At 43.6% G+C, this 11,610-nt stretch overlaps 1 protein-coding gene; it reads left to right on the forward strand.

Annotated features, from left to right (window-relative positions):
- Positions 1-7,178: 7,178 nt before the first annotated feature.
- On the forward strand, positions 7,179-9,004 carry GSTUM_00009257001 (uncharacterized protein; the record flags this gene model as incomplete). XM_002840581.2 has 4 exons in its annotated part: positions 7,179-7,282; positions 7,335-7,797; positions 7,878-8,865; positions 8,921-9,004. The coding sequence occupies exons 2-4, from the start codon at positions 7,421-7,423 to the stop codon at positions 9,002-9,004; spliced, it is 1,449 nt and encodes a 482-aa protein (XP_002840627.1). The 5' UTR covers positions 7,179-7,282; positions 7,335-7,420.
- Between the last annotated feature and the right edge of the window lie 2,606 nt (positions 9,005-11,610).

Below are 11,610 nucleotides of genomic sequence, written 5' to 3' on the forward strand. Positions count from 1 at the left end.
GGATGTCATGCCGATTGTTTCTTGCTTTCCATTGTTGTATGCGAATTCGGCCATAGATAGCAGCTTGTACCAATCATCTTATTGATAATTGATGTAAGCCCTTAAATATTGTTTGAGTATCGCATTTACCCATTCCGTTTGTCCATCCGTTTGTGGGTGGAACGCTGTGCTCATTCTGTTTTGTATTCCCATTTCTCTGGTTACTTTCTTCAATTGTCCCGATGTGAATAGTGTTCCTCGATTGGTAATGATATTCTTTGGGAGGCCGTGAAGTCGAAAGACCTCTCTGAAGAATGTTTGTATAAAATCTCTCATGTTGATATCTTTTCTAACTGGAATGAAATGACTTATTTTGATCAGACGATCCACCACGACCAGGATGCTATCGCAATTTTCCGATGCCAGTAGGTCTGTGATGAAATCCATAGTAATTGTTTTCCATGGTTGTTCGGGAACTTCGTTTGATTTTAGTAATCCATATGGTATGTGTTTAGCCGTTTTCGTCCTTTGGCATATGTCGCAGTTTTTGACATATCGTTTGACATCTTCGTGCAGTCCTGGCCCATAGAATGACCTCGTGATGAATTCCATGGTTTTAGCCATTCCTCCGTGTCCTGCCGTTCGGATATCATGGTGTTGTCATATGATGTCTGTCCTTATCCCCTCTTCTTCTGGGATCTATTATTTTCCGTCGTACCACATATTTCCGTCTTTCCATTGGCATAAAGCCAGAGCAATTCCTTTCATCTCCTTTTTCCTTTCCTCCAAGGCTTCTCTTATTGCCTGAATTGTTTTGTCTTTCTCGTTTGCATTCTCAATTCCTCTTTCCTCTGTTGATATGAATTGGATAACCTCCATTGCCTCGAAGTAGGTTTTTGGTAATAGTGTTCATGTTTTTTGTTTGATTCTTTCGTCTTCTTTCGTCTGTGGTTTGTCACTTGCAATCCTTGTGAGAGCATCTGGCTTTCCACTCTCTTTGCCTGGTCAGTACTCGATTTTGAAGTTGTATTTGCTGAGGTATTCCATCCATTTTATCTGGCGGTCGTTCAGTTCTTTTGTAGTCATGAACGGGACCAGATTCTTCTGGTCGGTTAGAACTTGGACTGGATGGTTGTTTTTTAAAACGTATCTCCTCCATTCTTTTAATGCTTGAACTATCACTAATAGTTCTTTGTTTGCAACATCGTAGTTGCACTCTGCGGGGGTCATTGTCTTGGATTGGTAAGACACTGGCCTCCATTTTCCATCGTCGCATTACTGCGATAGTATGCCTGAGCATACATATTTTAAGGCGTCCGTCTTGATCATTGTTCCTCGGTTTGGGTCGAAATGAACCAGTATGGGTGTCGATGTTAGATGCCCCCTTATCACATCATATGCTTTTTGTTCTGTTTCTCCCCATTCCCATTTCTTGTCTTTCTTTGTTAGGTTGTAGAGTGGTTTTGCAAGCCTGCTAAATCCCTCCATGAACTTGCGATACAAGTTTCAGAATCCCATAAAGCATTGAACATCTGTCTTGTTGTTTGGTTTGGCCCAATCCCATATGGTTGCTGTTTTGACAGGGTCGACCTTGACCCCACTTCGATTGATGATAAATCTGAGGTATTCTCTTTCTTCTTTATTGAATTCGCATTTTGCTGGTTTGATCTTCATTTCTGATCCCTGTATTGCCGCCATGATATTGCTGATATCCTTTTAGTGTTGTTGTATGTTTTCCGAGTATATGAGTACATCGTCTAAGTATATGATGTATCATATATCGAGGTACTTATTAAGTACTTTGTTGATACATCTCTGGAATGAAGCCGGTGCATTGGTTAGCCCGAAGGGCATAACCAAGTATTCAAACATTCCGTATCTTGAGGCGAATGTAGTCTTCCATTCGTCTCCTGCCTTGATGCGTATATTGTGGTATGCGTCCTTGATATCAAGTTTGGTGAAGTATTTTGCTGACCGCACTCTGTCCAGTACTTTTCCAATCGAGGGTAGTGGATATTGGTCTTTCTTGGTAACTGAATTGAGTGCTCTGTAGTCCACCCAGAGTCTCATTTTTCCGTCTTTCTTTTTGACGAATAGTATTGGGGACCCTCCTGATGCGAAAGAGTCCCTGATCCATCCTCGCTTTAAGTTTTGCTCGACGTACTTCCTAAGTTCTTCGAGCTCTGCTTCTCCTAGTGGGTATAACTTCTTGTAGGGAATCTCTTTTGTCTTTCCCGTTTTTTCATCTTTGTCTAGCTGAATTTCGTGATCGATTCCTGGTCTTCGAGGTGGTAGCTTCATAGCTTCCTCTTCTTGGAATAGATTCGTGAATTGGTGATATTCTTTTGGAATCAATTCTTTCCATCCCTTTTTGCTTTGGTATTTCTTGTCCTAGATTGCTAGCTCTGTGCTGATGTTGATTTTTGCTAGAACTGCTTTTTCGTCTTTGTATGTCCATTTGAGAATTCCTGTTGTATCTCCTCTTTGATAGTACCGTCCAAAGGCTTGTGCTGTGATCTCTTTGATCTCAATTCTTTTTGTTATATTGAGCTAGTTTTAGTCCGTACTTCCAAATCCCTTGCTTTCTCTTGTGGTTTCTTCCAGTTGATCTACTTCATGCAGATCTTCTTTGTTGATTTTTTCGATTATCAACTGTGCCATTTCTATCACCTTTCTGGACTTAGTAGTCCTCTTGAGCTAGGTTGGCCAAGACCACTTTGATTTCACCTGTATAGTCGACGTCGATCACCCCTGCCATGGTCATGAGCCGATGTTTGACAGCTAGACTACTGCGGGGTGCTATTCGTCCATAGGTGCTTTCTGGAAGTCCAATGGCTATTCCCGTCGCTATCGTTGCCTGCCCGTTGGCAGGTATCTCGATTCCTTCGTTGGTATATAGGTCATGTCCTGCTGCCCCTTTGGAACCCTTAGTAGGCACTCTTGCCTCTTGGTCCAGCCTTTGTATCTGGACTCTCTTATCTTGCCGCATCTCGGCGAACTTTGCATGCAAAGTTTCTTCTTCCGCTTCTCGTATCAGTGTTGAGTAAACCACAGTTGAACTGTTGAGACATCGTGTCGCACATAGTTCGCTTGTAAAGGTTATCTTGTTCTCGTTCCAATTGATCGTCGGATTCTGCTTTCGTAACCATGGCATCCTTAGGACTATCTCATGATTTTTTAGATCTACTACTTGAAAGGTTGCCGTTTCCCTATGGCTGTCAATGTCCATAGGTACTGTCGCTGTATGGGTTATAGGACCCATAGTGCTTGGCTTTCCATCCGCTAAGTAGACCTGTCTCGCTTTCTTCGCTTGTTTAGTGTGGAGGCCGTATTTGTCGCATATTTCTTTGTCAATGAAGTCATCGGTGGTCCCAGAGTCGAGCATTGCATATATTGTTGTTTCTTTATTTTCTTCATCGTATATTTTCGTTTTGATCATCATATGATCTCCATCTTCTTCTCCTCTTTGCGTGTGTAGTGCTGTGTAGTAGTTCACTACCTTGATGGGTTTTTCAGGTCCACATCTTGGGTCTCCCAGACTACCGTTTACTGGGGACCCTCATCATTTTCCGCTGGTGAATCCTCTGCTATCATTTCGCAAATGTTCCTCCTTTTTTGATTTTGGAAACGATTATTTCCAGCAGCTCTGTTTCCTTGGTATCTGTTGTCGGGTCTGCTTCTGCATTCTCGTATTCGATGTCCTATTTTTCCGCACCTCAGGCAGAGCTTCCCGTTTATTCTTCTGGCGTATTCTTCCTTAGACAGGTTCAGAGCAGGTCCTGCTCTTGATTTGTCTAACTCCATTGGCTCGCCTGGTGGTAATGCTCGACTTTCTCCTCGAGTTGCTTGTGGTTTGAAGGTCCCGTCCACATTCCTGGATGATTGGACCACCCTGTGAACTATAGTGTTCTCTGAGTTACTTCGAACCATATTTAATTTGCTTTCTTCGTCGATTGCCCATCTTGCAAATCGTTCAGCTGTCGTATAGTACAGGTTAGAGATTCCCCATACTTCTCAGAGCCTCTCGCTGCAGTTTCTCGGGAGGATGACGTAGAGAGTAGCATCATCAAACTCGGCCTCGTATTCCAATAGTCGGCATTCATTCCAGTATGCCGAGAATGTTTGTTTTCCTTGATGGAGTTTTTCTAGCTTTTGTCTTGCTGTTTCTTTGGTGTTGGGATCTCCGAATTGTTCGAAGAGTATCGCCTTGAACTCTTCGTATGTGACCCATTCCCTCTGCTTCCTTCCATCTTGGAAAGGCATGATCCATTGTCCTGCAAGTCCCCTGAGTAGAGATTCCACGTATGGAATCTTGATCTCGTCATAGTGATCTCCATATCCCTTGACGTAAAATATCCTTCAGATTGCGCTAAGAATATTCATAGCTTGTCTTCAGCTTCTTCGTATGTGTCGGGCTCCTTTATTTTCGGTCTTTGGACATTTCCTTGCCTTGTATTTCATGTAGCTGTGAGAAATGCCTGAAATTAATTTTCAGTTATTCCAAGTATGCTGGTTCCTGGTGCTGGAGCAGCTGGGGCCGGTGGCCCAGGTATTGCGGATCCCGACATTCTCTCGGGTCGTGGAGTTCCTGACGGAGAGCTATCAACTAGTGATCCTTTCTCTAGGGTTACTGGGCTTGCTGCTCTCGAGGGTTCTGCTGAGACGTGATCTAAGGCGTCGCTGAATCCTGCTAGGTTAAGGTTTTGATCGTCGATGTCGATATCTTCTTCCCTGTCTGGATTGAAGGATGCCGTCTTGTATCGTTTGGCGTCACACTTAGGTGACGCTTTGTAATGTAACTATCTCTCTCTGGATAGTTAGTTCTTGGCGACGGGGAACGATACTTCTCTTTCTGTCTTCTTCTTTCTTTATCTTACAATAGCTCTAGGCCTCTGCCTACGTTACCGCTAGTACAAGACCTTTGTCTTCTATCGGGAACGTCTATCATAAGCTTTCTCTAACTCTTCTTCATGAAGGACTTTTCTTGGCGTAATAATAACGGTGCAATAAAGATAAAGATCGTAAAGGTATTTTATATTCATTAAAGTAATAAGTAGGAAAAGTACTTAGAACAAAACTTGAAGAACCTATCTTCCTCGGCCGCCTCGACCTCCTTATATAGTGTTCTTCCTGCTCCTAGTCATGTGACCTAAAGTGGTCACATGCACGAAACCAAATCATAACAAACTAATCATGTGACTAAAGTGATCACATGCTCCAAACCCATGACCTTGTAACGAGGTTATGTGCAAAAACTCATAAACCAATCATAACACAATAAACAAGTCATATGACTCGACTGAGTCATATGCGCAAAACCCATGACCTCATAACGAGGTCATGTGCAAAACATAAATCATATGCGCAAGGCTTACCTGCAAGGCACACTTGCAAGGCATATTTGCCAGGCGCACATCCCATGACTCATACTTGAGCTATGTGCGAAAGCATCACAAATCCCACACATAACAAATCATATAACCCGAATGGGTCATATGCGTAAAACAATAACATACCTGTGACTCATAACCATGTGTCACATGAAAACCTTTTCCATGCCAAGCCACATTCCTGACACCAGGCAGGCCTCCACCAATAGCACTGTTATATTGGTAGCATAGAAAGCATTCGTAATCCAACGGAGGACACGATTCCAAAAGGTTTGCATCTTCTCCATCATTGTCTTTGAGGGTGTCAGCACCTCCGCCCCATACAGGAGCGTAGGCAACAGAATTCCTTTTGCCAGCCTTCGGGCCCCATAGGGAGACAACCCTATGCCCGGTCCCCACAGTCTCTGTATTCTCCAAAAGGCTCCCTGGGTTAGGGACAACCTCTTGGTAAAGTGCGTGCTTGTTTCCCCATTGTCCGTCAGCCAAAAACCCAGCCACCGCAAGGTTCCATTGGCCGGCTCAACTCGATGGGAATCTATCATAACCACCGCCGTAGATCCGGGACCTTTCTCCCTCGGGTTTTCACCCTGGGATTGATATCGTACTTGTATCCGGCATTAGTTCGAGGTGCCGATGCGCCATTGATGTCCTTCTGCCTCCATTCCACCAATTTTGAATGGGTCCAATGTGCCGGTGTGTCCTGGTCTCCGGTCCCGAATTTTGGGATTTAAGCATTACCCTCTCAGCGGTTTTCACCAATCTACGCGGGTAGACTACACTTCTTGGGGCCCACGTACTCGAGTACCGTGTTTATGGTGGGATTACCGGCTCGATCGAATACATCTCGGTGCCGTAGCGAAATTACTCTATTGTGCTCGAGCATAATACCGGTAAAGTTACATACTAGCAGTGGGAAGAGGGTGGAGGGGATCATCTAGGGAAGCGAGGGACAATGGAGTGGAGTTCGGGGAATGGGAGGAGGGTGGCTACTTGGCAACCGGGGCAGAATCCCGAGAAATGCGAGGGAGACCCTCTTTCACCTCTAACTTACGAGTACCGGTACTCGTACAGTATGATATGATACTATGTCTTGAGGGTGTTCAGATTCAACTTTTTGCGAGGAAGTGATTGAGCCATAGAAATAGCAGACAGGTCCGGAGCGGGTCTACTGTACAGTACTCGTATAGTACTCTAGATTGCCCGCAAACTCCACCCCTCCTACGCTATTCTCGAGCACAGGGAATAAAAACAATAAAAAATTTAATAAAGGATTTACACTAATGAAGGAAAGCCTGAATTCAGCAAAGAGAATTCCCTATATTACAGGTATTAGTCCTCTGAGTATGTTACAGTATTATTATTATCGAATACTATTACTGTATGATATTATTATCCTCAGTTCTGCCTTCGTGTGAAAAATCAAACTTGCAGTCGTCTTGTCCCCTGCCCAGCTTAGATATGTAGAGAGCTTCGCCAAAACGCCCATCATGCTGTATGCTTCACTTCTCCGTGGGCGATACCGCTGTCTGCAACACCAATCCCCTTTCCTCCTCTCGCTCAGCAGCTCAGTCTTTCAACTCTCGCGAAAAGAGAAGAAAGAAAAACAGAAAAAAAAAAAAAAAAGAGAAAGGCAGGAGTCACGCCCATATACAGCGCGCTTCGCCAAATCACATGCCCCGCTTGCAAACAACCAGCCGCGCATCGCCCCTCGTCCTTGTTTCCGAAAGCCGGGCTGAGATCTGCCATCACCTCCTGGCTAGCATTTCCTGTCCTCATATCTCCTCCGCATCCAGATCGCTGTTTTCGCTCACCCGCTATCCACATTCATCGGCAATCTTACCCATCCACCCACCCCTCAACCCCCATCCTCACCGTTTTTCACCCTGGACTATCCATCCGACCGCGTCTCCCTTGTTCGTCTCCAGCGCTTCTACTCAACCTTAGTCCACGCTTACTCTTCACCAGGGACGAATCCGCTCCGTCCCCCGAATCATCCCCACAGCGTCTCCCTGCTACCTCCGAATAATAAAAACTTCAATACTACGGGAGCGATGAAGCCACCGCAGGCCTTAACCACCACCTATGCCACGCGCATAGCCACATTTTCCACAGCCCTGATAACACCCGCCGGCCTTAATCCGACTTCCGGTGCTCCTGGTGCTACACCTGTCGGTGAGCGCACATCTGGGAGGACAAAGCGCGGAACCACTGTCATTAACTATGCCGAGGTGGACGGTGACGATGATTTGGAGGTTGATGGTGAGAGCAATGCGGGCCAGCGGGGGTCTAATGCCCTGATTGTCGGCGCTGGGCCTCCGCAGAATGGGCTTGGAACTAATAGTATGGGAAATGTCGTCGAAGCAATCAAACGGCCAGTACAAATTCCGGGCCGACCCGCACAGCCCAGATCAAGCCAAGGCCTATATAGGTACATCCAGAGTCGTTCCCCGACACCCTTCACCTATGCTAACCGTTGCTTCTTTTTTTTTATTACCTTTCTCCCCAAAGGACAGAGCATCAACTACTGGCTGCCTCCAATTTACCGTCGGTGCTAGTTCCAATTCGTTTGGACTTTGACCTCGATCCTCCCTCTCGTGGCCGAATCCACGACAGCTTCCTTTGGAATCTCAACGAGACATTGATCACTCCAGACAATTTCGCCATCACGACATGTGTAGATCTTGACCTGCCGTTACAACCATATGCGTCAATGATTTCTGCTGCCATCCGCGATCAGATATCGGAATATGCACCTGTAGCAACGATTCCCATATCTGAAGAATCTGGAGAAATGCGAGTAGTTTGCAACCTCAACGTGAACCTGGGGGAGCGCGTCTACACCGATAAATTCGAATGGGATTTAACGGGCGGCCTTTCGCCGGAATACTTTGCGAAATCCGTTGCCGCAGACCTTGGGCTTACGGGTGAATTTATTCCGGCGATTGCGCACGCAATCTACGAATTCTGCCTGCAAAAGAAGAAGGATCTCTGTGAGACCGGCATCACTCCCGAACTAGAGAACGACGCACATCGGCCGGAAACAGAAGCTGGCTGGCGCGTGGACCTGGAGTCCTTGGGTGCTGAATGGGAATCTAGGGTTGAAACGCTTACCCGCGAGGAGATCGACAAACGGGAGGGAGACCGCGAGAGGGAAATTCGTAGGTTGCGCCGTGATACAGCACGACTGGGGGGGACGCCAGGCGGTGTCATAATGCCTTCACATTGGGGACCCGGCGCATCGAATGATGTGGGCGGAGAAGAGCAAATGGGCCGTGGGAGTCGAGTGAAGCGCAAACGTCAACGCAGCTTCTCCCCGCCTGCCCGTGGAACCCCGACCCGTACTCCTTCGCATCAGCAGGGGAACGGTATCAATGGGTCGGGCGGCATTCTCAACGGAGGTCTCACGGAATGGGAGAAACAGAATTGGAGATGCAGCTGGTGTTTTATCACCGGGACTGGGACTTGGGGCGTTAGGGAGGGTCCTGACGGTCCAAAGGTATATACATATATCCTACCCTCGATTTCAAGAGCTGTGCTAAGTTTCTCCGTAGACATTATGCCACAATTGTGGCCAAGCGTGGATGGAAACTGGAGTGTTACCAGAATGGGCCAAGGGGCTACACATGCGTCAATAATTGCTTCCTATATTCCTCGATTGCAAATATCTTCTCTTGTGCTAATACCGGTAGAGTCCACGTATCCCTGGAGTTTATTTTTATTTTTATTATTATTGTTGTAAACTAGGTTTTTTTTCCTTTCTTTCTCTCCCTTCCCCTTTCTTTATTTTCTCTCTCTTTGTTCCCTTTGGGGCAATTGAGTTTGTTGGATTAGATGAGCTTTTTCCTATTATGGGGTGACCCACGGCGAGGTATCGTACAACGGGGGTTTGTTAATAGGGTGGTATTGACCCTATTTTTTGTACGAAAAGGTTATTTTTCCCTCCCTCCCCCTCCCTCCCTTTTATTTTAAGGTTCTGTTCAGCACGCACTAAATACTATGGTATTTTCACTTTTATGGCCTATCTTTCATGGTATTTTATAATTAATTGGGGGGCGTGTTCGACATGCCATAAATCCCTTCGTTCGTACGCCGAATTTCACGGAATTTTGGCTCGATGCTCGAGGCATACCTAGGTTGAAGGGGTATGGATGGGGTCTTCTGACGATGAACCGGCTAATAAACGTCTCTGATCTTAGGGATCTGCGAGGCATTTGCTTGGATAGGAGGCATCTGGGAAGAAGGCGGTCTCGACCACAGTCCCGTCAATATGAGCCAAGGGACTGTACGAGTACAGTGCTCGAGTATTAGTATTTTTTTATTTATGTTTTACTCCAGTATTATTATTCTTTGCAATGTCATGGCGGTTTAAGGTAAAAAACAAAATTATACTTATCATACTGAGTCGGTATTTGGCTCGCTGCAATTTTATTTTGAAATCACGATTCGTAAGTTGAGTTTTCGGACCAATCAATCACAACGAATGAACCTTGCCCTCACAATCCCCTTTTTTTGCGTTGTGATTGATCGATTCTAAATCTTGATTTGAATCTAAACATCCTCTGATACCGCATTCACTGGCGATACTGGAGATGGCGCTAACATATAAGATGAGCATATGGCGGAACTTTGAGTGGGCGGCAAAATAAGTGAATATAAAATACATACCGAGTGATCCTCCATGTTGGGAGTGCTCTATAGTTTTTTTTTTTTTTCTTAATTAGACTACATATGTGTATGATCAATGGTTTACGGTACTCCCTGTCTACAAATTCAATAGCCAGGTTCTCGGTTTTCCTATCCATCGGAAACCTGGTCTCCTGCCTTGCCAAAATTTGCTCGTCATGCTTCAATCACCTATCTCAAGAAGTGATAAGTCAATCCTATAATATTATATACTAATAGTTCCTCATCAGATGATCCATCGATAGTGTTAGCCACACTGGAAACCAGAAGCATACAGATACTCATTTACTCTATGTCAAGAAAGATGCTTTCAATATACTTTTCCTCTATATTGCAACTCCTACATGTCTTCTGCTATATTTTGGTCATTTGTATCTTGACATGAAAATATAAAAAATTGTCTGCTTCTTCATAATATTGTATACTTTATCACTGTTTGTCGAATGGAAAGCTGTTTACATGATATGTGAGAGGGGACCTTTGGAAATATCTGGAAAGTAATTTGGAAGAAATTGGTTCCAGGGACAGAGTTATGAGAGATTATGTTTAGGTAAATTGCAAGTATCTTAAAGGTATTAGGACATTTTATGCAAAGTTATGAATATCATAACATTACATTATCACAGTAATGAATGTATGTTTATTTGTATCACAATAATAAAGAAGAGTTATTAAATAGCCTACTAGCTAAAAAAGTTACTATGAGAATAGTAATATATATGTAAATATTCTAATAATATCTGCTTAGAAATTATCGATATAAGTTTTAACTCAACTATGAAAATTGAATACAGTAATGTTTATATATGCTAAACAATAGTTTGATATTAGAGCTAATCCTTCCAGATATTAGCAAGAATAAATCTTACATCAGATAGGCCAGCTGTATGTTCTAAGAAAAATATTGATTTTCTGTATCCTGTACATCTTATATCTCCTGAGTATCAGGTTGTATCCTGTATATTTAGAGGATATTCTAAGTGAGGATGTAGTAAATTTTACCTTCAAATTTGGTACAGTTAATTATATTCCTTATTAATATTTTAATTTAAGACTGAGGCTATGCTTGATTATAAAACTACAATCCTAACTATTGTTTGTTAATAAAATTAACTGACTACAATGAACAGAAAAATAACTTAATTGTATAACAACTACCCCCTCACAAACCTTAACATTACCATAACAAAAAAAATTAAAAAAATGTAAATACATAGTAGAAATCAATATCTAGTATACTATCCATCTGCTTTAATAATTGCTTCAATTCTATTTACTATTGAACCTGCTAGAGAATCAAAAATCTTTGGGTCAAGAAGTTCCCAACAAGCAGTATTAGCCTCCTTAATTGCTTTTTTGACCTCATTGTCAGAACCCTTCATGAGATATAGGTCAGGATAATACTATTGAAGCTTATCTTTCACTAAAGCCTAAATATGTTCAATTAGATTGAGATCTGGTGAATTGGCTAGAATTTCTATAAGAGTAATTTCCTGCTCTCTGATCCATTTCCAAAAAGACAAATCAGTCTTAGCATTGTCAATGATAAAGAAAACAT

This window comes from Tuber melanosporum, assembly GCF_000151645.1.
Source record: "Tuber melanosporum whole genome shotgun sequence assembly, scaffold_54, strain Mel28".
NCBI classification, from domain to species: domain Eukaryota; kingdom Fungi; phylum Ascomycota; class Pezizomycetes; order Pezizales; family Tuberaceae; genus Tuber; species Tuber melanosporum.